Source organism: Colletes gigas, unplaced genomic scaffold, assembly GCF_013123115.1.
Source record: "Colletes gigas isolate AHSC1104 unplaced genomic scaffold, ASM1312311v1 Colletes_gigas_Sc00003, whole genome shotgun sequence".
Taxonomy (NCBI): Eukaryota; Metazoa; Arthropoda; class Insecta; order Hymenoptera; family Colletidae; genus Colletes; species Colletes gigas.
The window spans coordinates 1557244-1584992 of record NW_025106632.1 but is presented as its reverse complement, the minus strand read 5'-3'; the positions used below and the strand labels follow the sequence as shown (position 1 = coordinate 1584992).

The 27749-nt window shown below is 36.9% G+C and overlaps 2 protein-coding genes across 6 annotated transcripts; both read right to left on the bottom strand.

Annotated features, from left to right (window-relative positions):
* Positions 1–398: 398 nt before the first annotated feature.
* Positions 399–15780, bottom strand: LOC122404715 (vacuolar protein sorting-associated protein 13C-like). Its single transcript, XM_043408936.1, has 52 exons — positions 15640–15780; positions 15454–15561; positions 15237–15363; positions 14858–15005; positions 14575–14786; positions 14312–14486; positions 13752–14236; positions 13445–13666; positions 13267–13379; positions 12980–13188; positions 12741–12907; positions 12548–12665; positions 12181–12483; positions 11932–12064; positions 11633–11863; positions 11426–11565; positions 11266–11363; positions 10997–11196; positions 10015–10194; positions 9751–9943; positions 9494–9663; positions 9035–9418; positions 8798–8964; positions 8458–8719; positions 8254–8320; positions 7709–8046; positions 7502–7637; positions 7095–7387; positions 6843–7011; positions 6578–6769; positions 6260–6501; positions 5816–6080; positions 5583–5737; positions 5318–5520; positions 4913–5249; positions 4641–4853; positions 4107–4583; positions 3766–4035; positions 3316–3672; positions 3067–3246; positions 2873–3007; positions 2599–2750; positions 2352–2520; positions 2081–2274; positions 1820–2006; positions 1615–1749; positions 1420–1537; positions 1230–1350; positions 1102–1168; positions 897–1042; positions 693–819; positions 399–612 (listed from the first exon to the last, which is right to left on the bottom strand). Exons 1-52 carry the CDS (start codon positions 15778–15780, stop codon positions 469–471), a joined length of 10275 nt encoding a protein of 3424 aa, XP_043264871.1. The 3' UTR covers positions 399–468.
* Positions 15781–16197: 417 nt separating this feature from the next.
* Positions 16198–25530, bottom strand: LOC122404714 (zinc finger protein 91-like). Of its 5 annotated transcripts, XM_043408931.1 has the most exons (11): positions 25099–25530; positions 23220–23587; positions 22502–22732; positions 22233–22433; positions 21733–22146; positions 21154–21624; positions 20439–20726; positions 19466–19897; positions 19268–19404; positions 19073–19194; positions 16198–18917 (listed from the first exon to the last, which is right to left on the bottom strand). In XM_043408931.1, exons 2-11 carry the CDS (start codon positions 23541–23543, stop codon positions 16933–16935), a joined length of 4605 nt encoding a protein of 1534 aa, XP_043264866.1. In that variant the 5' UTR covers positions 23544–23587; positions 25099–25530; the 3' UTR covers positions 16198–16932. The 5 variants fall into 5 exon arrangements, with proteins under 5 accessions (XP_043264866.1, XP_043264865.1, XP_043264869.1 ...); XM_043408930.1 differs by lacking the exon at positions 25099–25530 and having other exon boundaries at positions 23220–24149; XM_043408934.1 differs by lacking the exon at positions 25099–25530 and having other exon boundaries at positions 21493–21624; positions 23220–24149.
* Between the last annotated feature and the right edge of the window lie 2219 nt (positions 25531–27749).

Sequence of the window (27749 nt, the reverse complement as noted above, 5' to 3'; positions counted from 1 at the left end):
CTTCTCCCTGACCCCAAAGTATCCTACTCTATAGATATCTAAATACGTGTAGTTCTTAAATTATTTACTTTAGTTCGAGTGGAGATGCCTGTAAGTGTAATTTACTAAGACTTTTTGTAAATAAATTATGAAATAAACTAGACGTACTTTATCCAAATGACTATATAATATGCAGATATATGTCTAACTCTCTGAAAAACAAATCTTGATAATAGCGATTTAAGGGAAGAGAACAAACTATTGTGAGAGTATGATATACTTGAGTATCTTAAACTTGTGATGGCGTAGAAGATTTCTGAACTATACGAAAGTTGAAAATGAAACAATTGTATTTGTAGGAAACGATGTTGCTTTTTAGGTATTGATTTTCAATATAAATGAAAAAGTACTGCGTTCGTCAGAGAAATTTATTGTGCCTGATTAAATATACAATGATCTTTTTTTTTTCTTTTATAGTTTGGATTCCAATTATACAACTTGCTTTGAACATATACTGTTCTCCATATTCAGGATCATGGCTATATTTATTTTCTGGCATAGCCACTCCAGAATATCCGTCGCTTCGCTTTCCAAATACCAGTCTGCAACGGGCGACAAAGCGTCACCTCCATTCTGTGGGTAAGATCAATTCATTATGCTTTACGTACATACGTGCATGTTAGATTTTATAATAGATATACAAAAGTAAATACCTTGTTCACATGTAGAATAAGTTTATTGTTAACTACGGTCGAGGGTGACAGCAACTGATGAGTTTCTAAAGTCCACTTTACATTTAAAGATCCCCATGTACATCCTTTTTCAATGAAATACAATCGTCTAAACAAGACGTCGAATTAATAAAAGCGTATTATCATAGACAAATCAAACGTTCTGTTATATTCGTGTGTACTTACTCTAAGGACACAAGAGCTATATGTTTTCCATCGTTAGAAAGAGCAGCATGCGCCCAATATGTATCCATTTCGACACAGGGATTCTTGTTTATTATACTTAGGAAGTGCATTCCTTTTGCTTTATGCGCCGAGAATATCTCAATTCCCTAACAAAAGAACACATCTTAATTTAATATTACTTATTAAAAATTTTAATGCGCTTTACCTTGTATGGATTGATATAGCGTGGTAAGCGTATCCGGGATATAAACTTATAACCTATTTCTTGTGCCCTGAAACATACGATTCAGTACAAACGTGTTAAATTACACGCAACGTTATTTCGATTAGTACCTTTTTATGATATCTGGTATCATTTTCGAATCTTTCAGTAACGAACTCTCATTATTAAAAAATATTGATGTCTTCTTTCCCAATGTTTTGAAGAAATACTTCAACTCTTCTTGATGGATACCTAAAAATTATAACATCGAGTAAGAACCTTTGTTATCGTTGTCTTCGATAGCAAACATTCTGCACTTACTATTTATAAATGCAGTTACCAAGCTGCATGTTTCTAGTTCGATTTCTGTAGAAAACGAGGTACGAATCAAAGGATTCGAAGGAGGTACATCCTTATTTTGAAAGCATGGCTCTTTTACCTGGAATCAAATTTTTTATTGTCATTTAAGATCATCAGGAAAATGGAATTATTGTGTTTTTCGGATTTTCGATATACCTTAGATGGAATTGTACGTAGTTCGAAATCAAAATTAAATATCGAATTTTGTATAGTATCCGCGGTAGCGTACCCCAATTGACATGCCACCTCGTGGCTCAGTTTCTCCGCTATTTCATCTCCGCACAAGATCAACTGCAAAGGATGTTGGAAAATAAGATTTTTAAATATCAGTGAAACATTATTCGATTCAATTTTCACCTACAGTGTTAGACTCGTAAAAGTTGTCTCCGGGCGATTTAAAATTATAACCGTATTGGTTCCCCAAGACGGTGGTCGAGCGAATTAAAACCTGAAATTGCTGAATAATTTGAGCCTCGTAAGATCGCGAAAGATCCAACAGAAGTTCCGTATTGTCAACAGTGATAAAACTTCTTTGATAACAAGGGAGCCTAAAATACGAAAAAACGAAGTTCGTACATGACAAGCGCATTAACTCTAAATATATTATCGTATACTTCAGAACCTGAATTCAGCATGCTTCTCAGATCCTCCCTTTTCAGAGTACTCAAAAATAAATTTTACGATATTCTTGTAATCTGCGATATCACTGATATTATAAATATTAGGTCTCTCTGTATCAGCCAACAATATTAAGCGTATTAAGATTGGAGAAATATACATATCTTCTATCACATTCTTCCTCTTAACAGTTGAATTCTACAATCAAGTATGTTGCTATCAATCTATGAAGAATTTCTTAGTACGAGTAATAGAATAATTATAATCGAACATACATAATTACTTTTGTTGGAAGGCAAAATATGAACGCTCGAAACATCCTTTCTCAATTTTGCGGCAATAGAATATTTAGTTTCTGGTTTCCTTGGGATCAAGTTGATCAAAGACAGAAGGAAACCTTCCTGTAGATTCAAGTCAAATTCTCTGATTATAACACAAATGCCTCTGCAAAAATATGTTCGACGATTATAATAAATAATATAGCGAACATTGATACAAATAGATATGATAATGATCACGCACTTGTAAACATTATAATTCCACTTCTTCTGTTTCAAGCACGCAAATTCTATACAATGCTTCAATTTATGACTCCCCGCGTAATTGATAACACTTTTCTGCAAATTTGAGTACAAGACAACTGGAAACATAGTGTTGCGAATTTGATTGTCCACCTAAAATTCATGTCAAGTATTTTGTTACGTATCCGAGCAATAACAAATATAATATTTTCTGAGAAGTTGTCACAATTTATAACTTCTCAGAAAATACTGTAAAAAGAACGACGTATTTATACCTGTATTCTATGCACATAGCCTTGCAAATAGGTCAGCGATAGAGATTTTCTGCAGTGTAACCAAATTCCTGGAGAATAGGTTCTTCTTAGCTTTCCAAAGAACGGTTTGGTCATGTGCATTTTTACAAGGTCGATCTGAAAAGTCATGTATACATTCATCCTGCTCTATGCTAAAAATTTACGAACATACGTACATCAATTAAATTATCTAACTGCGCCTTTTTACAAAAATTTACATATTTGCTTTCGATCCAAGCACTCAGTTCCAAGGACAAACTTTTCCATTTTCTACCAAAGTAAAGTTCCCAGTGAGCCGCAGAGTTCGTTATATTCGCGTACACTAATTCCTTTAGAATTTCATTGGATTTTGTCACCTGCAATGCCATCGATACGTTAAAACAGCATCGTCCTTACTCCCACTTTAGCGATCGGTGTGTACTTACGATGCTAATGCCGATACCAGCAAAAGAAAGGAATATCTCCTTTTTACTGGATTCAGGATCGATGATATTTTTTGCTTTTAGAAATACCGTCTCATGCTGCGTGAACAGTAAGACTCGCTGGTTACTTTCCATGTAGCTCACCCAATAAATTATCGTTACGTCCGATTGTTTCTGTTTTAACATGGACGATTTTACATCGTCGTCGCACGTATTGCTTTCGCTGCTGCTAAAACTTCCAGATTTCGTTTCTAGCCATGCTGATTTATTGTTTAGCTGTTTAACGGAAGATGTGGAAGTTTGTACGCCGTTACATTTATCGACGATCACAAGGGGTACAACCTCTTGTCCGTATCCGTCCTGAAAGTAAAATAATTGTGTTGGTACTATGTGCCTTCTTCTCGTGGACACATGGTACAACAGTAATGTAAGGATGATGATATACGTCTGTACCTTCTCGAATTTTGCGCTGTATCCAGTTTTTTTATTGTTATATACATTCCAAATAAGCTCCCTGGGCTTCGTAGGATCGTCCCAAGTGTACAACAGACTTTGAAAGGGATTAATAAGGGCTACTTGTCCTAAATTGTGTTGACTGATCTTTAAAAATAGATCGTCACAAAAATTATCTATTCTTACGGGTATATCGCCAGGCATACACTTTTGGAACGTAACATAAAACGGGGAATTGATGCCACCTTCGATTTCTACCCTGACTGCCGACTAGAAATTAACAAATTCTCTTACCATAATTTCGAATTTTTATTTTAACTAAAAACGTCTCGATCACTTACGCCGTTATCCATTCTCAATATTGTTTTCCCCGAATGAGTAATGTTGAAGTGTTGAGACACCAGTTGACTGTTCCTCCATTTTATTCGCATTCTCATTGATTCCGTGACTGGCCAAAACGGCATGCTCTGTCCAGATAGAAGGTCGTTCCACAAGTCCGCTTGATCGTTTTCTTCCATGAACCTCAAAGTTCTTTTCAGTTTATTACTGATGTAGAAATAAGGTAGGAACGTTATGATCTTGGTGAAATTGGGCGAAAGACGGGAACTTTCGATTTCTGTTAAAATTTGGTATTTCCGTCCGCGTTCTGTGTCTTTGCACACGATCAAAGACATCGAAGTGATCCCTTCCAGCCCAAATGGCAAAGACCATTCGGATTGATGAGCTCTTAATCGAACCGTGCCCTTTTTGTTATTTTTCTGAGAGAATACTATTAGTTCTTCTTCCGGTAACTCATTGATTGCATGAGAATGACACTCCTAAGAATAGTAAATTGTTAAGCGTATTAATATCCACATTGAAATCGAGCAACTTACCTGAATGAACAAAGGCAGTCCAGATTTATTTATCATCCAATACTGAGACTGAATAACGATGTGCCAACTTGTAATTTTACACAGTTCTATACATAATAGGAACGGCTTTGTTAAATCTGACTCGCTGTCCGCAGTCATTAAAATGAATTTCCTTTCCAAGTTCGTGTTCAGTTTTGATGTACCAGTCCAGTACGCGCCCAAATAATTTGGAATCTATGAATAATTATCAAAACTCGATTCAAGTCGATAGTTTGTTACATCAACGTACATACCTTAAAGACAAATTGAATATCGTTGTTACAGTTCAATGAATGCATATTAATCTTCTCCCCTGGCTCAATTTTCAATTCGTAGTTAATAATAGGTATGTTAACATCAATAACGAATGGTAGCTGATTGTTGAAAATAAGAGGCGAGTAAATGCTTATCAAGTAGTTCGGTACTTGACAACTTGGTCTTACGGCCAATGGAATTTCGTTGCAAGAGACTTTTACACAGAACACAGAATTACTTTCATCTTCTTTCATTTTGCAACAGATATCCTTAGCTAGATTCATCGTTGCGCTTAATTCTTTCCAAAAAATCCCTTCTTCGCTGACTTGGTACTTTCTACGACAAATGGTTCTGTTTAAACATAGGATTCAATAAAGTTACATAGTTTCTAGGCTTCCACTTACTCTAAATAAGCAGGCAGTATATGTATAGGGAAGTGATAGGCTATGTATAAAGGAATACTGTAAGTAGAGTCAGGTTCAATGATTGTCATTCGAATGTTGTCGTCAAAGGGATTTGTAAACTTCCCGATACACGTGAGTCCCAGCTTATCCAACAATGATTTCTTATAATAAAGACCCAGAGCATAAGAAGTTTCGTTTCGAAACTGAAATGAAAGCACCATTGTAAAATATAACAAAACGAACGGACAAGTATTAAATATTTTACCTGTAAAGGGGATCGCACAGTAATCGTACGATGCAAATAATTATCAATCGTAGCTTCTATAACTAAGTGATAGCGAATCTCGTGCCTGATAGGTCGAAGCGGAATTAGATTGCAACCTTTTCTTTTAGGACAGTATACTAATACATCGTCAAACCCTATGGATATGAGTAATTTAAAAAAAAAAATTGCTTTTCAATATATTTGTATATGTATGTAAAAGAATGAAACAATACCTTGGAAAACAATACGTAATACTTCTCCGGTGATTGTCTTATATATTCTGATCGATGAATCATCTTGAAACATTTCCCCGATTGGCATCGAACAATTCTGTAAATTTACGTCTGGATCTATAAAATCCATTTCGTTTTCACTCCACTGGGGGCTACCGGGGGCCGATTGGGCCTCTGGTTCCGGACTACTCGGAATACTAGGCGGTGAATCGGTATCATGAAACTCTTGACTCGCTATAACGCGAGTAGCATTTTTGCTATCTTCCTGTAACGGAACAAAAACAAAATCATTTCTGGAAATACATTCTTAACGCATTGGCGTCAAGCGTTTCGAGTAGTCTTTGTGTAACTTTCTAACCGATTGATGTTTTTCAGATTCTTTAGCCTGGTATCGTCAATGTGTTTAATATTTAATAGTATATTAGTCGAAGTGTATATACTAACGTCTTCCGCAGCGAGAAGCTCTATGCGACTTTCGTGGCCAATATAATTTTGTAGATTCAATTTTTGTATACTAGTAAGTATAATTGGTATTCCGCTGGTAGCTTGCTGAAATGCGTTCAGAAGAATATCCGTTACAGCGATTAAATTCGGAGTAATGATAACGTTGAGTTTCTCTTCCGCGGACACGGTGATGTAAACTGCCAAATCGTTTGATTTGATCGATTCCCGGCCAAGGGGACCAACTGTAAATGAAAATTTGTTGCATTAACGAAATACAAAATACATTGAGATTTTTAAGGAAATTTATAATGTCCTTACAAGAATCTACGTTGCATTCCGGTGTTAATTCAAGTCCTTCGTCTTCGTTCGTGCTAGAATCATCGCTTTCAGAATCTTCTTCTTCGCTACTATTATTGTTAAATAAATAATTAGACGTTCTCGTTAATTTTCTCTGCCTTTCATCATCATCCGTGTCAGAATCTTCCTCGTACGTCGAATATAATTCTGTCTCTGAAACACTTGTGCTTATTTTACTTATATATTTATGAATTATAGTTAATCAAACAATCGTAATTCGAGGTACCGTTTGGCTTTGGTACAGCTGCATGATCCGGAGTTATAAAAACCATGTCAGTAACGTCTTGATCGGTGCTTCTAAGACTTCTCTTCTTGGTATTCGATGCATCCAGTTTTATCTGCTGATATGGATCGGTCCAACTAGAATTTATCATAAAAGCTTCACCGTGACGCATCTGAATATATAATCAAAATAACAGTTGGTTAAAGACAAATATGTAGACAGGATAATATTAACTTCACGCGAGAGAATATTTACTTTCAACATTAATTCCCACGATCTGTAGTTACTATCATCCTCCGAACACAAATCGATCAAAGGTTCCCAGCTTTTGTAATCAGCATTGTAACAGAATGCATTCAATTTTATACTGGATTCAAAATTGAAATCATTAAACCAATCGTTTACCGAGGCTGTGACTATACTCTCTATTTTTATAACAGGAAGCCTTTCCGTCGAGTATTCGATCTCTAATAACAACCGAACTACCAGCGGTTTTAAAGTAAAAGTCACCACTTGCTCGCTGTATTCGCATACTAGATTCGAATCATCTGTAAAATATGATTTAGTTTGCCAGTTAGTTAGTTAGTTTGCCAGTTAGTTAGTAAGTTTTACAGTTAGGTGAATATTTAAATTAAACGAAACTGAACTATTAAAACACTTACCATCGGCAAGCTTCTTATACGGCACATTTGATATTTTCTTTGGCGTCCACAAGTTAGTGTGAATGTTTGCGTCTTGACTTTGAAATTTTTCTTCTATTTTTAGATTACCACCAAAACTTGTAATTTCGTTCAGTATCTGCAAACAATATAAGTATTATTCTCCAGTAAACGAAACATCTCTTACCATAAATTTAAAAAAGCACTTACATCGATAAATGTGCGTACGATGTCTGCGGTTAGGTGAACATTGATAGTGTTCACAGCGACGATGTATTGGACGTTACATTCAGGCGCTTCTTCTTTTCTGCAAATTTCTATGTCGCAAGGACTTAGCAACCAATACGAAGTATGTTTCGAATAATTCCCCTGTCTTTTTGATTTAGCACGTACGTCGGTAAAAGTGCAGACAATCGACGACGAACAGCTGTGCCTGCTGCTTTCGATCGTCACCTCCGCTTGCAATAAAATCACATGTGCGTTGCTTGCTTTCAGATCTCCGAAGAATAAAATCTCTGGTTTGTGTATCCTCACGGATACAGAGGCATCTATATAATCATACAAAATAGCTCCGTTCAACTCCATGGTAATATAATCTCTCAACGATTGCAAAGATAAACCACAGTGTACATGCATAATTATATAAATGCATTACAAATGTCAATTCCATGGCCTTCTAATTGTTTAACTGTTACACCGTGTATAATTGAAAAAAAGAACAACGAAAGCAACGGCATTTAAATGTGCGTAAATACCTGGTTCCTCCTTAAAATATTGTGCGTATTTTAATTTATCTTTTTCTGCACTGGTAATGTCCCTGCTCTTGATTTAAAATAAATATATTTTGAAAAACATATTCAACGTTACCAAATGGATACACGGAACGCTCAAAGTAGTCGCAATATACTTGAATAAGAAAGTAAAATGAATTTCAGTCGATGCAAGAGCCAATCACTTACTACTGTTTGATTGTTGCTTTCGTAGCCATGATTGATGATTCCTTCATCGACCTGTTCGCTTGGAAAAGAGTCCGTGATGTATCGTATTAAATGCATTACGAATGGCACGGACAGATTTATTCGAAATTCTTGAATCAATGCGTCCAAACATTTCTCTCCAGCCGGGGCACAAGTGTACGCGATGTCAACGATAGGCGACATCGATACGGATATACAGGATTCAGGATGTACCCCTATTAGTTTCGCAGGCGACTGAATTATCCTTCAATTCGAATTAGTATATTAGTATTAACAGTTACATTAAAAGTATGAAGAACAAAATATATTTATAAATACTGACGTTCTCATGACATGGGAATCTTTCCGGGTGTCTTGCAACATGCAGCTTTGAAGAGACAGTTTCATCTTCAAACTCTTATCACTGTAGAACGCGTACGTAACGATCATCTCTCCAAATATTAGCCTGCATAAACCACGATTCAAGTCACGAACCGGAGAACTCAGTACCTAAAATTGAAACAAATGATTTAAATGGTTAATAAAAACTGAAAAAACCGAAATTAAGTTCCGCGTATACCTCTTCTGGATCTAAAAACAAGTTCAGTTGAAATCCATCCATAGTTAGCTTCGAATTAATTTCGCAGACAGAATTCTCATTATGAGTGAGAAAATCTTCCAATTTTTTCACCATCTCGTCTTCTTGATCAGATTTCTTGGATTGACTAGCCATGGTAGAATGCGGCTCATTTTCATATGAATCTTCAAACGGTATAATTTTTGAAATGTTATCTTTCCACACTAATATAATAGATTTCAAATCTCTCTGGCTTAGATTAATGTATATCGTGTCTATGGAGCCTTGTATATTGAATAAACCATATATTTGAAATTCCATCGCGCGACGATACTCGGTTTTTCTCTTGATATCAAAGTGAATATGCACGGGCTCGACCATGGGTTCCTGCGAGCAGAAATTTAACATGATTTAATTTATTGATTTAATATATTTGCATATTTAAAAAGTATTAAATTTTACTTGAATTATCAGGTCGCGGCTCAATGTCATAATCGCTCTAGATATAGTCATGTTCTTCAATTTCACCAAAATATTATCAATTATCAATTGATACGTGTCGTTATTAGGTGTTTTGATATTTTGAACGGATTGATCGATCTTTTTGAAAAAATTTTCAACCGACAGTACACCTGAAAGTCACAACGCAAGCGTCAATGTTTATGTTTATGCTTTTTACAGATAATTATTGATCATACATAGTTTTCAATAATCAGGACCTGTGTTTAATACTAGGAGACTGCTCGAAACATCCTTCCACTGAGGCAGAAGAAGTATCGGGCCTTGAATGTCAATAAAAATATGTAGCTTTGTCGCGCTTCTTTTAAACTGCTTGATACCACTTATCAGCTTGTTGATTACATAATTTTTTAACCACAAACAATACGTTGAAGTGAACGGTGTTAAGAAATGCTGCGCAAATACATAGAATTCGTGATTATGATACTCTTAAAATATTAGTAGAACATATGTGAAGTTCGTACCTTTAAATCGTGCAGTATTTTAGAAATAAGTACGCAATTGATTCTCCCGATAGAAAGCTTGAATGTTCCATCCGACATTACATCGTCCTGACTCGTGTCGATGTCAGAACACGTATACAGTCTTGGCATATGCCTTACGTACTTTAGATCAAGAACTTTATCCTCGTCCGTAGTCAACAGCTTGTAACAGAACATAGCAAGTTCAGTACGCATATTACATTAACACTTTAACGACCGCCCGTCTACGCAGTCAAACGTCGCCAGGGGCCGGCAGTATTTTTGAAGAATTAATTTTAAAGAACTTTATTGAATTCACGAAAAAGTTAACATAAAACAAAAAAACAACAACAATTTAACGACAAATTTAATATTTTTCCTTTGTATGATAATTATTAAAGCAATCGCCTACATGTAATGGTATTTTACATGTCTTGCACATAAAATATGTAGGTTTTCTAATTTTATTTGCATAGAAAACATGGCAATCCCTTCGTACACCCTTTTTTATTGCCGATATTTGAACTAATTGATGTTTTATTCCTCCAGTTAATCTTTCCACTGGATTGGAACGAACGACGCGATGATGTAGTAGGCATCATTAGTAGTTTTAATCCACGCAGTTCCTAATTTAATTAAAAAATCATGGTAATTTGAACTAGAAAACGCGCGCGACACTAGCGCTTATACGGCAGCTTAGCGTACTATACCAACGTCGACCGGCGATATTTGCTCCATAATTTACGTGGTACACCACTGTAGTTTAAAATCAAAAATTAAAAATTTGCCAATAATTACCTAAAATCAAAGACGTGGCGATGAAATACGAAGCCAATAGTAATATCCACGCTTGTTCACATTCATAAATTATCACACAAAGAGTGTGGTACTGGCCCAACAACCTTCGGCGGTAGCATCACACACATGTTGCGTGATCGGTCGTTAAAGTGTTAAAAATACAACAGAAATAGTTAAAAAAGCTTACTTTCGAATAAAGAGTCTCCTCGTTCAAATCTTCCACGGACAAATGTCTAAGATGCGCACGCAAAACCATTCTTTCGTTAGCATTGTAAATGCAATCGTTCTCCAGCCCCAAGATTTGAATTTCCAACAAATCCAGGTCTTTGTCGCAAAATTTTAGAACGAGCGCGTTAAGCCTTGCAGAATAATTCAGTTTAATTGCACCTGAGAGAGGATAGAGTAGAAACATTTGACGATAAACGAAATTTACAATAATTTTATCATATGTCGTACCAGGAGGAATGGGTGGATCGTCCTCTTTTGCTTTCCACTGCACGATGCTATGGAATAACTTCCCAGCGAAACCAATGATATCATTGTCTTCGAGAGTGCTGGAAAAAATAGTACTTATGAGCGAAACAATTCATCTTTGTTAAGGATAAGAATAACTTACTTGGCCAAATTGTACCAATATTCTTTTATTTTCAACAGAGCGGGTCTGTGAAGATTTACATTGACGTTCAGTATGTTCATGATGAGGGATCGCTCGATGCTTTTAAAATGGGATTTAAAATCGGGACAAGTCGATTTCACCTAAGAAATTCCACGCTTAGATATATTTTACGCAATGGACAATAATTCTAAGTGATCTGTAGAGTACCTTACGGTATGATACAACAAAAACTTCATGGGGTTCCTCGGTAGATATTAATTCCAAATATGATCCCGTTACACCGGCGTTTGTTTTGTCCACCAAAAGAACAGACCCCACGCCAAATTGTATAGCAGGCCCATACTGCATTAACGCAGTTTCAAGATACAATGCGTGCAACCGTAAGTTTAAATAAGGCTCTTCCCTTCCGTGATTTATCGTTATCAAGTGGACTGATAACTGGAAGTTTGAAAATATTATTAGAATACTGTGAATGTACTTTATAACAAAGTACGTGTATGTAGCACCTCTCCAATAGCAAATCTTAATAACAGATTGATATGGTTACATGGGGAAATGTTATCGTCGAATCCAGACAAATTGATAGTCTTCGAGAGTAATTCCAAATCTTCTTCACTGACCTCGGAAGACACAACGCTCCTATAGCGTAAAATAATTGTCAACTGTTTTGTATGCGACTAACTGAATAGTTCGTGACTCAGCAAAATATTAAAAAAATATATCTTATGCGTTAATATTTAGTCTTACTTCGTTACCTATCGAGTTTTTGTTTCTGCACATTGTTCGTCAAAAGTTCCTTCGTAACGTGCGTAAATTTATTCTGCAACGTTATGACCGATAACAGACATACACTGCGCTGCACAGTTTTCAGTTCTTTCATCGTTACGATGGTCTTGTTCCAACTTTTCTTAGAATCGTGTAGTTTCAAATCATTGTCATATTTTTCAACATTCTTTTGATACGTCAACAATAATACATTCAGGAAATGAACGATCATCTGTATCTTATTTTCTGATAAATTGAACTTTATACTCGAAATTGAAACGTTCACTTTGGTCCTAAAATATTGGGAGACAAATTAGATTAAATCTGATTTAATGTTAGCTGAAAATTAGAAAATACCTTGGCAACTGATGGTATTCCGGTCTTATGTTGTATGATATAGTTGTGTTTGCCTGTATCTTTGGTATAAAATGAAATTCGGAATCTTTTCTTTTCCTAGCAGATCTCCAATCATCTCCTGTAGTATAATAAGGGATATTAAACACAGAAGTATCAGCTTGTACAAAGAGTACATAGAGATAATAATGCGTACCCGAATGACAAAATAAAACTTGTGCCCCAGAAAATTCAAGGTGTATTCTATCATACAGTAATTCTTCTAATTCCATGAGCGTCGCGTCTTCAAGTTGTAAGTTCGTCGCTTGAAGTTCGTTAGACACACTCACATCACCAAAATCCATGACAAGTATATGCCCGCCTCTAAAATCCCTTTGTGTTATGATAAAGACCAACCACAATTATGCATTTATAAATGTCACGTATCAAACGCACTTCTGTATCGATCCATGTTCAGGAAATATAATGTACGGCCCTTTGATATCTATCTTGAAACTAATCCGAAGCGTCTGAGAAACGATATTGTCAACCAGAACCAAGAAGTTTCCTTTTATGTATTCGTACAATTTGTAAGCCCACAGAACTGTGGTTTGAATATTCGCATCGTTCAATTTAAAGAACTGAATTATCTCCATCGTGGCATGCTGAAATATAATAAAAGATAATTACAATAACAATGCACCTATATATACACATACATTTGTACATTATATTGTTATTACATGATAATAAGTCACTTCGATCGATTCCAGTGTTATGGACACATCAAAAGTCGGATCCACATTTTCTCCATTTCTCTCAAAGTCCACTGCCAAGAAATTGGTCGATACATTTCCTAAGTAAACAAATCATAATAAGATACACAGTGCAGAAAATTTCTGAAAATTATTATCGTTATACCTGTTAAAACATTATCCACTGTGATTAAAGGTACTAGATCACCTTCCAAGGAAACACCCTCGACTACGAAACTCTCAGCTCGAGCAGATACTTTAAAAGCAGAGAGTACAGACTGTATTTCAATGCTTGTCAGAAATTGAGTTATAGTTATAACGAGAATTTCTTTGTCATTATTTAGAAGACTTAAACAAGAATTGGCTAGGGTGAAATTGAATTTATAATCTGAAACAAAGTATAAAAAATTACATTTACTATTCTTAATGAATCTATTTGGTTTGTATTATTGTCTAAGCTTTCAAGATTGTACCGATCGGTTGCGGTAATTTTTCCAATTTTATCTTCCTTCCTGATGCGCTATTAATACTTTGATGAGACAACTTTCGAACTTTTTGTGTCTTGTCATTCTCAATATTTGTATGTTGTTCTTCTCCAGTTAAAGATGTATTTTCCGCGATCTTTTGCATAGAAATACCAGCATTCACATTTTGGCATTCTTCTTCTATGGTTTTATTTTTCAATTCCTGTCTAGCATGTTCTCGGGCAATCACTATATTCAATATTGTTAAACAATCTTCGTATTTTTGTAAATCTAGCTTCAATTCCGTGTCATTCGGCCGAAGCAAACTCTGCAGACATGTCTCCTTGTACTTCCTATAATTCTTTCTGTGTTCGATCACTCTTGCCCAAGTGTAGGGTTTTATGTTATACTCTAAAACTGCATTATAGACATACTTCCACCAAGCCGATGGGCATTTCTTCACAGTTTCGTTCGGGCGATATTTAACATAGGGTCTAAAATAATATTTATTAATCGCAGTAAACAAAATTGTATTTTATCTAAAAAAATATTATAAATAATTTACGGACCTATTAATAATTGCACGTAATAATGAATCATAGAGGCGGCAAAACGTAATGTATTGCGTTTCGGAAACTTGCATCGCTACATCGTGAAGAACAATGTCGACCAACATACGAGACATCTGCGCCTCGTTTCCTTTATGTATGATTATTTTTATCTTTGCCGTGAAAGGCTTTAGAACTAGAAAACAGTTAGTATTGTTAATTTTTCCAAACACTACAGTTACATTATATTCGAATTAAAGAGAAACACAAGTTCATACACTTACGAAATTGAAATTCCTTGTTCTTCATGCCAAAAGTTTGCAGAGATCTGTGCATTATATCCTTCCATTCTAAAAAACTAGATATGTCCCACTCGTGATTATTGTATGGAAGAGAAGATTCTGTGTCATGATCCATATATATACTCAGAGATTCTGCCCGTACTAATTGGTAAATCGTGCTCGTGTTACTTGCACAGACACCAGGTTTCCATTTACTAAAATTTGTTTAAGTTTAATATCAACGAAGAAAATGTAATTTAAACAAATAGACAAAAGAGATAGCTACCTGTTCGTGGTCATCACAGATATACTTTGTATGCAGATGCCACAAGCGCATAAAGATTCATTTAACTTCTCTTCGTACCTAATATGTACATTATTTATAGATATCTGAAAATTCTTTGTCACAGATGCCAATAGATTATCGAATAATTCTGAAAACAATTGTAAATATTAATGATTGCAATATGAAGCATATATGACCTATATTGTACATTGTCCTGCATGTGCCATACTTCATTGAATTCAGTGCACACTAACAGGATATCTCTGTAATTTTTCTACTATTTTTATCAAAATTTACAGAGATATCCTGTTAGCGAAATACAGAGATTTATGAACAAAGCCATTGCGATAAATGTTTCAATTTTTACTCTGTAAACCACCTGTTCTATACGTGTCATCTTCTTTTAAATCTTCCAATATCTTTTTCTTCTCCGCTCTCGTCAACTTCTTTTGTACTTCTGCATTATAAGTGCCATAAGCAGCAGGTACTGCTACTATATATACATCCTTAAAAGCAAAAATTTAAATATTACGTACCAACGACAAGTCATCGCAATGCTTGACAGTAAGTAATTTTAAAAGTAACAAATTTCCTACCTCTATGCAAACTATAATGGGTTGAGAAAATAATCCGGACCATGGTATCTTTAAAACTATCTTTCCTATTAATCCTACTTCTACTCTGATGGGTAGACCAAGCTGATACTGCAAACCATAAATTATTAGGACGAGTCTGTCTATTTATTTAATTAAATTTGAGGGAATTATTATAAATTCGCTTACCAAAGCCTCGGGTTTTAATTTAAGATCGATGAGACACGTATCACCGGAAAAGATACCAACATTAAACTGTTCGGTGTCTAAATCCTCGACATATTTGCCCAAAAGTCTATTCAGGAACGCCGCTATGGCACCTTCGAACATTGTTCCGCATTTACGTAGAACTACTGCGTTGTTTACTTGTCGCGTTCGGTATAACACGGTTTTCTAGCACGGGTTTCTTTCATAACCTTAAGAAATTCGTAAAATAAATTTTGTCATGCGCGAAAGTACACCAGGAGGATTGTATTGATCTTGTTTTCTCTCGCTTTGGGATTCCCGTGTTAACGCAAATACGTTAACACCTATCTACGCCTACTCGAAAGATTTCTATCGAACATGTGCTTTGCAGTTATTATTTTAACAAAAAACAAACGTAATAAAATGAAGTCTATAAATTTGTAATTGGTCCACGGAGACGAAAAGTTTAAACTTGAATTAAAGAGCTAATTCTTAATAACGGTCTCTCGAATTGGAAAGCATTACGGGATATATAAACACCAATCTTTAATAGTACTTGTTTATTATTGTATCGTACAAGATTGATAGTTTTAAGTATTATATACAGTAACGTTAAACTACGCCTGGCAAAATATTCGATAAATCAACAAAATATGGCATGTCGTCTAAGTTTACACATTTACGACGCAACGAATCTCAAAAGTATCCAGCCGGAAGCCACGACCATGATCAATCATCACTTACAATTATTGTAATAGACATTATTACCGGCAAAAGATTTTTTCTTCGATACAAAGCGCCACAAAATTCTAATGTCACCACCAAACACAGTGTGATTCTAGATCTCTGGATCGGTGAAGATCTATAAAAAATTCTGCCCGCAGAATTGTTCTTGACCGTCTTTTCGAAAGTTAAATTTTTTTACGATTGCATTATATTCTACTAACGGTAGAATTCTGCGGATAGAATTTTTAATAGATCTCCACCAATCCAGAGGCGTGGAATAACACCGTGGTGGTCGTGATATATAATTTTGTGACACCTTGTACATGCATACAAATAGATAGTAATGATAAAAACCGAGTTATATTAATTTCAATACGGACTCGTTCGATAAAGATCCTACGATACTTATGTTACACTTTGTCGCATAGCCTAATAATCGAAAACATAACAATTTTTTAACGGTTCTATTATCAAAGATCTAGAAAATGCAATGTAAACACCTAAAATATGCGATATACTAATATTATATACACAAAAATATATACATATTACATGATCCTTAGTATCGTTTTAAACGGCCAAATGTTTCGTCTCTCCTGTGTTAGGATCCACTATAACTTTTTCCTTGCAATTGTTCACGGTAGACGTACCGCCGAAGGAATTCGCATCGGCGAGCGGAAAGAATCTTCCGTCCGCGCATTCTTTAAACAGTAATTCCGCAGCCTTTTGTTTCTCTTCTTTACCATTCGTCGCTATTTTTCTCATTGTCAATGTCAAAAGTTCTATGATGAGATAGGATTCCGGTTTGTAGAGTCTCGTGAAATGTAGCCTGATATGTTCGCCGACATTCTCATCTTTACGCGGTATATAATCGCAGTGTGGACAGGACGGTGTCATTCTCTCGATGCCGTGTCGACGTTTGTGGGAATCCAACGCGTCTTTGTCGCACGTGGAGAACGGACAACTTTGGCAGCGTAAAGTCTCCACCTCCTCGTTGGGCGACAGAAGCATTCCCTTTTTCTGTAGCAGTAACAAAGATTGTTTATCTTGATTCGAGGCTTGAACCCCGCCGTAATTCAACATCGATGTCCCGTTCACGCATATCGTCACCGCGTTATTCGACGACTTCAGAGTCTTGCCCGAACGAGACACAGAGCCTATATTGTCTGTAAAGTTGTCGCTGTCGATAGTAATCGTGTCGTCCTCGAATTGTCTGCGCGAGGCTTGTGCCTCCGCGTTCGCCTGATGTTTCTTCAAATGTTGAATGTAATTGGCATAGTACTTAACGGAATAGTCGCAAGTGTCGCAACGGTATCTCTGTTTCGCGCCATGCAACGTCAAATGAACCCTGTACTGTTCTCGTTTCTCGAACGCAGAGGGACATTTGTGACACTTGTACCGTTTCTCTTTCAACCGACCGTTCCTTAGATAACCAGGGTACACGAAATTGGGGTTTCCACGCATGAAGATTCCGAACTGTGGATCAGGGGGCGGCGACAGATTCGAGGTCAATTCACTCGCTTCGTTCTGCCGTCGATGAACGACCTGATGCTTCACCAGATTCTGCGCCGTTTTCGACGAATAATCACACTCGGTGCATCTGAATCTGTTGTTCGATCCGTGCAACGTCATATGGTACTCCAGAGCGTCCAGCTTGAAGTAACGAGCCGGGCATTTCGCACACGTGAACACTTGATTACCCGTTCGTTGATTCGCGTTGTTATTGAAGCTGTTGCTCGAGTTTTCAGAAACTTCCACAACGATCCACGCGATTGCGGCCGCGGCCGAGTTGGTCGAGTCTTGGCCGCCTGCTTCGACGCAAGCCGTGGTTGGAGGTGAGTATCGTTGCGAATGGCCGTACAGAGACAATAAATACTTGGTACGCTCTTGATACTCCGTAGAGTGTGCTTTTTGGTGGGCTAACAGATGGGCCGGTTGGCGGGCAGCGTACGAACACCATTGACAAGAATAAGCTAATTCCGTGGAATGGTATCGTAAATGGATCCTCAACTCTTTCTCGCATAGGAATCGTGCCGGGCATTTGCTACAGCAGTGTACCAGCCTCGAATCTCGCAGATCAGGCTCTGAACCTAACACAGGAGGATGCGTGAATCCGAGAAGCGTAACTAAGTCGCTCAATTGTTGCGAATCTGGTCTCGTATCGTCTACTAGACAGTGAACGGTACCCAACGACCCGGAATGCATGTCCGTGTGAGTAACCATCACGTCTCTTCGCGTACAGGTGAAACTACAATCGGTGCAAGCGATCACGTGTCCATGATTAGGGGAATCGAGATGCATACTTTCGTGATCTCGAACTTCGGCACGTCGCGAAGAAACGAAGGGGCAATGACGACATTTCAGCATTTTTGAGAGCGTACCGTCCGGGCGAGTCACCCAAACTAATGGGGCCTCTGGCAGCGCTCGGGTATCTAGAAGCAGCGGTGGCGGTGTATTGGAATTCTTTGAAGCGTTGGCGATACAAGTCACATTGTTCTGCGTAGTTATATGAATCACCTGTTCTACGTTCTTCTCTTGTTTCATTCGATTAATATCTGAAATAACAAAAATCAAGGCTTAAAAACTGTTATAATATAGGTTTAAATTCTTAAAACAGTTACGAAGAACTGAAACCGATATAATTCGACTTTGAAATCCTTCATGATAGTTTCAACCAGCTCAAACACTGCAAAGAATTTGTTAAACTTACTGTTATCGATATTCGAAGCGTGTTGCGATTTATATTTAGCAGATGTGTAATTATAGTCCATATTTTGTTGATGAACAACAGCAAGTTCTTCGCCGTGAAGTCTAACGTGGTCCAATAACTCTCTGCGATAACAGGAGAAGTAAGTATTTTCTAATAATGTTATGAATACAGTTATAACGGTACAGAAATACATACACTTTCGTGCTGACGTAGTACGGACAGAGGTAGCATTTGAAAATGGCTTCCAAGTTCGGACGATGATGTACTCTGTGCATTGACAAAGTTGTAGCATCGGGCGCGGAAAATGGACAGTCGCCACAGCCAAACGGATTCTATAAACAAATAGCATTCGAGTTAATGTAAAAAATATAATAAGTATTCAAGATAGCATACTTTTTCTTCTCCGTGGCGTTGTTCCGATTCGTTGTGAGATTTCACGTGCAACGACACAGTGTCCCTATTTGAATGTCTAAAGTTGCAACGCTTGCACTTCCACATAGTGCGTTTGCTTTCTTCCGTGATCGAAGTAGAAGGAGATCCGCATTGTCCATGCGTGGAGATCAAATTATTTTTTAGCACAGATTGTCCTCGATTTCTAGCGGCAGCTTTAAGCGGAGGCGGTGGTCTCAGACCAACATTAATACTATTAGCGTTATTACTCTCTTCGTTCGTGGACACGGTTGAAACGGGAGTGGACGTAAGCTCTGGTGCTTGTAAATACTCATCATTGTTCATTATTAACAGCTTAGTCGGCGGCTCGTCGGAAATAGATTCTTCCACGCTACGTTCTTCCATGTTTTGTTCGTCCCATGACTGTTGCTCGACCTAAGAAAGAAACAATAACGCTGCAATGAATTCTTTTTATCCATCGCATTTAACGTACACGCGCATTATTATATTTGTTGCACGGCGGAAAACAAACTTGTAACTCAGCATAAAAACGAAATTGCTCGGCACACTGAGAATTATATTACAAAAATTAATGTCACGTTCGAGGCAATGGAAACATTTTGAACGTTATCATGTCGGTTCCATTTACTAAGAATATGCTTGTTATTGCAATCAAATTTGACATCATAACACCAATCAAGTGTCCAAGCGCTTCGATACAGGAAGTACATTTTTCGTTTGTAAAATTGTTGTTCCGTTGTTCAGTTTTTACATGTATTATCCGTCTTCTACGATTAACTTTATCTAAGGATCATCACTCGTGCTTGTCACAGAAAGAAAAAATTGAACGAAAAAAAAAAAAAAAACAGCATTGAAACAAACTATAGAAAAATCAGTGCGCCTATAAAAATCGACAAGCACTGTCACTAATAATGTGAACTGGTTTGCTTAATGTAAGTGAAATTTGTGCTTTCACCTGTGCAAGATACTTGTTATACTTGGAATAATTCCGTCGACCTGTTTCATCCGTCATAAGTACCCTGGCAGTCATATGAACTGGATCTTTAGCTGCTTTAAGTTTAATATGTTTTGTGATGTCCCACCGCCAGTTAGAGCGATACGCGCACAGGGAACACTCGAATGGCTTCCGATTTAAATGACCGACAATATGAACGTGAAAGCGACTTGCGGTGGATGCCCAAAATGGACAATGCGGGCATTTGAATACCCGTCGGCCGCTTGGATGTGTCGAGGCGCCTTCAACCTGACAAAAGATTTTACTGCCTTTATCAAAATAAACTGTTAACACGCTCGAAACACAACGGGCTACGGTCTCGACTGTCATAAATAACATTTAAAGCACATTCTTAATAATAAAAAGAAAAAAATAATCGTGGAAAAGAAAAATATAAATATAATTGTACACAATATTTATCACAATAGCGTTGCATACTTGAATGAAAAGACTTGTGGCTTCAAGCTGAACGGAAACGTACTTTAACTATGATTGTTTCTAATGGCCGTATGGGGTGCTTGCAATCAAAAACATTTAGTGTAAAATACGACGTGAATAGAAAATAGTCAGATCTGTTGACTCTCGTATTGCAATTCTCATATTCATTCGTGTGTTCGTTTATTGTTCATGTGCACGCGTTATGTAAAAGTATATTATTTCTGTAGAAACACCATACCGATGATCCAGAAGAATTCAGTCCACTGAGATTAACGTCCCAATCCGTTTGCGCAGGGAATGCATATTCACCGCGATACGAGGTCACACGTAGTTCTGAACAATTCGATAATTTTTCTAAGCTACTGTCTATGGACGTATCGTTGCTTGTCGAGCGACAACACTGCATATGCGCTTGTAGATCAGTCGAACTTTTGCAACGTCTTCTGCACTTAGGGCAACGCGTTGTACCCACAGATACACTGAGAGCAGTGTGGTGTGTTTGTTTGTGACAAGCCAGCTCCTCCATGCTACTAGCTTTAAAAGTACACCAGCATTTCAAATCGTTCGTAGTACTTACAGCTACCTCCGCTACTCCGTTATTAATTGACGCCGATGTTGTAAGCTTTTCCTTTAACTTATCAAAGAAGGACGCATTTTTTTTTTCAAACAAATCTGCTGCATTATTTGCATCCTTCTTTAAGTTGCTGGCCTGCAAAAAAATCAATTCCTATCGTTAAAAAAATTATAAACACAACGAATTTACGAATTTTTATGTATATACATATATATATATACTAATCAATAAAAAAGAACTCACTTCTTTATTCCCATACAACTTGGCCAATTCCGTATCTCTGGCTATTTGTGCGAGTTCTGGTCTAACTCTCACTCGTGGAACTTTTAATAGTGTAGTGGAAGGTCCACTGGTACCACTGCTACATTTACTAGGACTCAATGGTATCAACATTGGCAGTGGTTTTCTAGATTTATTAGGTGTAAGCGGAGCATGACATTCTGCTAAGTGTCGTTGCATTTCAGAATCCCATGCAGTAATAAATTGGCAGCCTTTCTCTTCGCATTTTAGCGCTATGCACTCTGCATTAGCTATTGCAGTTCGTTTATCATCTATGGAATTCATTGACTGATCGGAAACGAACGAATCTCCAGGACTGAGGGACAGCATTGTACTCCCAGATATATGTAATGTTTCCCGAAAGTCACTTGCACCCACCTGAAATATTAAACACAAATTTTCACAGATTTAGACACAGATTACGCCTTAGAATACAGGAAAATATTTATAAAAGAAATTATTACCTGATTATAACGCTTGGGACTATTTCTTGGTTTGCGCTCGAAAGGTGCATTAGACTTGTGGTTTGTTTGACCTACAGGTGGCTCATGATGATTGGTCTCGTGCACTGTTAAACTCTGCCTGATATCAGCTGTGAAATTGCAAACACAACACTGAAAAGCACCAACTCCTCCATGATTTCGAGTATGTCTGTCCAAATTCCACTGCAAGGGTATATTTATCATTATTATTTTGTCATATAAATTTATCAGTTTATAGAAACTTCATTGACCTTGTACGGTGTACGAAAATCACAGGCATCACACTTGATCATCGGCATAGAATGATATTTTACATGTTTTGTATAACGAGCACGTACATGTGTTACATAAGAACATTTAGCACATCGAAAGAATCTTCTTTTTAAATGATGCACTCTTTGATGTGTTTCAAGGTCCCTTGAATTTAGTGCAACATACGAACACATTGAACATCGATTGCCAGCATCGCGTACAAATTTTCCCTAAAAATCATTATATGCCCATTGTAGAGTTAGTAGTAACTCTATTTCAATAATTTTTGTAAATGATTTTTTAAAACATTGCTATAGATTACTCTTGTCCCATCTATATTAGACAAGACAAGAATTTCTATTAAATTATTAGCTATAATTTCTGCCCATAGATTAAAACCAAATTGTTGTTGATACTTCGAATGGATAGTAAAATGAATATATTGTTGCAACTTAAAACATAGTTATAATTTGAAAACAAGACGATAATGATTTGTATATAAACTTCTTTCGATATCTTTCAGTCTCAAATCAATCTCTGCAATACAGTCCAGATTCTATCAAACAATATTATTTATAATTCTGATTTTTAAAAAAAATTCGTAAAAGATCGTAATTACCTTACACCCGCTATGTTTCTTTTCTTTAAAAAAAAGAGAGAACAGCAATTTAGTCATTGATGAAATTTGATTTTCGCCCATTTACAATATCAATGTACCTTTTGTTTGTGCTCCTTTTTCAGATGATCGAGGTACGCCTTAAGACTTGATAATGACTTTGATGGTTTGCATGTTTTGCACTCGTAACTTTGAGAAGGTCCCGAACCGTCGAGGAGGCCATCATGATCGCCCTTCAAGTTGCTCTTCGCGGATCCATCATTTTTGTCATTGTACGAGGTCTTCTCGATATTATTGTGCGACTCGTGCTCTCTCATCGCGATTCCTTGTCGGTCCTCTTTAAGGTTACCTTCCTTGCGTAGCTCGGTCTTGAGCTGTTGAGGTCGTGGACGAAGTGCACGCAGACGGGGCAATCTTCCTGACATCTTGGACAAGGCTCGTTCTGTCCCACGTACGTCCTCTCGCGTTCCTGTCGCGCATCGAGATACCCTTTTATTTCCCCTCAATCTCCTCCCAAGCGCGCGTATCTTTCAATGGGGTAAAAAAAAGGAGAACGACATTCACTTCTCCGTCGGTCTACTATGTTTTCTCCTTCCCGATGACATTACGCTACGAGCCACTATTTCATGGTCGCATATTCGCGTTTTCCACTTTCGTGTCGGTCTCAAAATGATTCTTTTCACGATTTAGATCATCGTGAAGCAAGGTGTATGGCTTTATTTCAGGTATAATACTCGCGCCGGAAGCTCCCTTCGATTCTCGATTTATTGAACCGCGACAGGAGACCTTGTGGTGTACGTTACGGAAGTACGAGTACGAAGTACTCGGTGGTCGTGCGATCTAGAGGCTGCAGGCCGCCATATTTTTTTCTTGTCAATGAAACGGCTACAAGGAAGAAGGCGTCAAAGCGTTCCCGCAAAGGAATCCTACTTTTACGAGAATTTAACTCAAGATAAATACGGGGACTAAAACGATGTAATTTTGTTGGTTTTCCCCTACCAATTTTCGTAATGCTAACTGGATAACAATAGAACCCGTCGAAACTTCACGAATGTACGTCGATCACGCGAAACCGTTTAATTTCTATGTTTACAAGATCCGTCTAATGATAGCTAAACATGGAATTTTGTTAGAGCATCAAAAACTGAATAGTTACATTTCATGTCGTACGATAGACTTGAATAAATTACCGCTGAAAATTAAACTAGGAAACAACAATTTAAAATAATATTTCGGACTTTTAAACACAATAATATAGATTGTAATAAATTGAAATAAATCAATTTATTTAATGTAACGGTCATTGAACTGTTTTCTTTTCAACTAGCGATGAGAAAATAATTAATTAATTATTCCACATTATCACGTTATAAAAATTATATGACCTTTGTATCAGTTTCTTATTAAAACGCGTTAAAATTATTTTTTTCGTTGGTCAACGATCAACAATTTCACAATTGCGAACATTTATTTCAACGAAATGCAGTTCGGTAACCTTTTTCCAACGTAACGAATGCTCGCATCGAGTATAATTATTTCGAATGGCTCGACTTTCCTACTACCGACATCCGGTTTACACGATACGACGGTCGATCGCAGCGGGTCAACGTGTCGTCGAAACGTTAATCGTTTCTCTGCGCATGCATTTCCTTCCATTTTTACAACAGCTTATATTCGTGTGCCTTTATAATAGCGAAGTACATGAATTCCGTATGATTTTGTACGAAGATAGAAAAACGTCTGACGCGAACGATCCAACGGAGAGCGACACGATAGATGAACAGAGAAAGAAGAAGATCCAGTTTCCCGACACGCGTATGCGATTTCCGTTTCTCTCCCGGCGATTTCCGGTTTACAGTTGAACGATTGACCAACAGACACCGTTTAAAACGTGTTGCACGCGTGTGCGTGTGCGCGGAGCCAAGAGGAAACGGGGAGGAGTGAGAAATTCAACCTCGGATTCGTCAATAGAAAACAAACCTCGAGCAGAGTTAATTCGCTTGAAGCAGTAGGTTATCTTCCGATCGAACGACCGTTGGAAATAGGTACGTCGATAAATCCCCACGATCCGAACAGCCAACCAGGTGCACCGGATTTACCATCGCGACTTCTTACGATTTTCGATGACCGAGAAAATCGGATACGCTCGCTGGACCCACGGTTCCCTCCCTCCTTCTCTCCCTTTCTCCTTTTTCTCGTCACGGACTCGCTCGTCTTATTATCTCGATACCGTGATTTATCTTCGGAACACCTCGTCGTCGTCGGCGCTAACAGTAGCCGACAGACCGAAGGATGAATTGTAGTAAGACTACGAAGACCGAGCGAACCAGCAGCCCCTCCCTCCTCTTTGACCGACTCGGACAGGAACGTTAGCGATGCCGAAGTGGCGCAGGTCGGGCGCCATCTGCAATTCCAATTCTGATTCCGATTCTGGTGTCCACGGTACAGTCCTCGCACGCCCCCACTTCCTCTGGCTGGTCTCTCCTGCAGCCCTCGACGGAACAGCAAGAGAAAACAGTCTCGACGAATTCTCTTCGAGATTAAAGTAACAAATAATAATTTGAAATAACAGTTTCTTCTACTGAATTAAACTGCATTGCAAAAACAAAATGGTAGTAAAATAGAATAATACGATATTCAGACTTATAGAAAGTATCAAGCTGAGAGAAAAAGGAACGTCGATCATTGCCGATGACATCAGTAGTGACTTTATTGAGTTGCTAAGAATTAATTAGTACATTGAACCGTATTAATTTTGACTTATTCTACTGTTACTGTCTTTACTTATTGTTACTTTGGTATTATTTTCTAATTAAAGACTATGGCAAAGATAAGGTGGTCAGATTATTATGCGAAATGAAAAAACAAATTTGTCGTTTGAATATGAGAAACGAAGAACATAATGAGACCTTCAGCTTCTCCTTTAATTACTTTATTTAATTATTCAACAATGTACATTTTTAGCAGCACCGTTACAAGAGTTTATACAAAAATGTAGTTAAATATTATCAATCTTATTTACTGGTTTTTTGTCCACCGTTAATTCTTCGTTCAGGGGGCGTTTTTCGTCGAAACGATTAGGCCGCTTAACAGGTGTTAAGTTTGTATGTTTTATTGTTCTACAAAATTGTCTTCTGACTCACAGTCATCCAATGGACTCTTGATTCCTAAAATTCTAGTTCTTCAACGAACCACTTTTTGTTATTGATTCCTCTTTTCCTTTACAGTTTTCGGCGTTTCGTTCCTTATTCGCGGTGCCGTGAAGTTCTGTTTGTCGGAAGCTTTCTCGATCGGTATAATAATTTTGTTATTTCAGAGATTGTTGACTGTAAGCTATCCTCGATTTGTTCGTTTTAATATCATCGGTTGTGAGGCAGAAAATACTGTATTCCCTAAAAGCATGCGTGTTGTACATATGGTCTATATTTGTATTAAAAATATTTTATGAAAGTAATTCTTTTTATAAAAGTAAAAAGTGAAATAAAATATTTCTTCGTGAGTATTTGTGTTCTTTTTAGTTTTTAATTAAATTACAAGGTAGTATATTACAGTCGGAAGTACATTATTTGTAGTATGGTAATTTGCATTCCAAGTTATAGATATTGGAAACATTTCTTCGTCTATATCATTTGATAATTGATTTAACATAAGCTAAACGAGCATGGTCTATCAACGACAATTTACGAAAAATGTAAGTATGCCAAGTTAGCCTAGATGCACATGAGTCGTGCGTTGTCGTTGCGTTTCTATGTTGTTCCTTGTCGTGCAATTGAAAACAACGAAGACAGACAAGACCGGCGATCCCATGTCTGCCTTGGTTGTTTTCAATCCCAAGACAAGGAAAGACATAGTAAACGCAAAGGCAACGCACCGCTCATGTGCATCTAGACTTATAGTCATAGCCCTGCATAAAAACAATTCCAGGAGAAAAAGAATACGCGAAACAGATACATATTTTCTACACGATACATGGAATGAAATAACAAATTTGGTTACACTATTGATTGCATAAAAATAATGAAAATGTTTATTAATCGTAATGAGCATAGAATTTTGAACGATATTTATAGTTATCGTATACAAATCACGGCACAAAGAAATAATGTTTTTATCAACTTGATGTCTGACTATTTAATTAGTTATTGGTCACAATTATTCATTAAAATACAGCTTGTTTTTTGCTGTGCATATATAAATAATACGATATTTTTGCAGCGTACGATTACTTTTTTTATAGAATGTTCTGATGATAAGATAAAATAACTCATCGTAGAATAGTCTTCCGATATCGACCGATTGATAAATAAATTATTCTCCATATTTTCTAATCCATATATATTGATTTGTCAATTACTTCACCTCGTACAGTAACTTTTGAATCAGAATGAGACAAATGCATGAATGTACTAAATAACCATGCATATGTATATCAAATAAAAAATGGAATATACTGTTGTAGTAAAACAAGATCAATCATTTTTCTTGCAATCTCTTATCATTAAACTCGAAAGAAGAGATAGAAGGATGTTGGAACGAATGCAATATAATTAAAAAAAATGTATTTATCATTTTTCTTTATTTTTAAACGCTATAGAAACAACCCGTTACAACATATAAGCAACTATATCATC

Coding starts and splice junctions, on each gene's coding strand:
- LOC122404715 (XM_043408936.1), bottom strand. CDS start 15,780: ATGTTCGAAGGTGCCATAGCGGCGTTCCTGAATAGACTTTTGGGCAAA. Junction 15,006..15,236: donor AGATGACACGTATAGAACAG/GTGGTTTACAGA, acceptor AATTGTTTTCAG/AATTATTCGATAATCTATTG. Junction 2,007..2,080: donor GAGAAGCATGCTGAATTCAG/GTTCTGAAGTAT, acceptor TTCGTATTTTAG/GCTCCCTTGTTATCAAAGAA.
- LOC122404714 (XM_043408931.1), bottom strand. CDS start 23,543: ATGTCAGGAAGATTGCCCCGTCTGCGTGCACTTCGTCCACGACCTCAA. Junction 22,147..22,232: donor GTCCCAAGCGTTATAATCAG/GTAATAATTTCT, acceptor TTAATATTTCAG/GTGGGTGCAAGTGACTTTCG. Junction 20,727..21,153: donor TGAATTCTTCTGGATCATCG/GTATGGTGTTTC, acceptor ATCTTTTGTCAG/GTTGAAGGCGCCTCGACACA.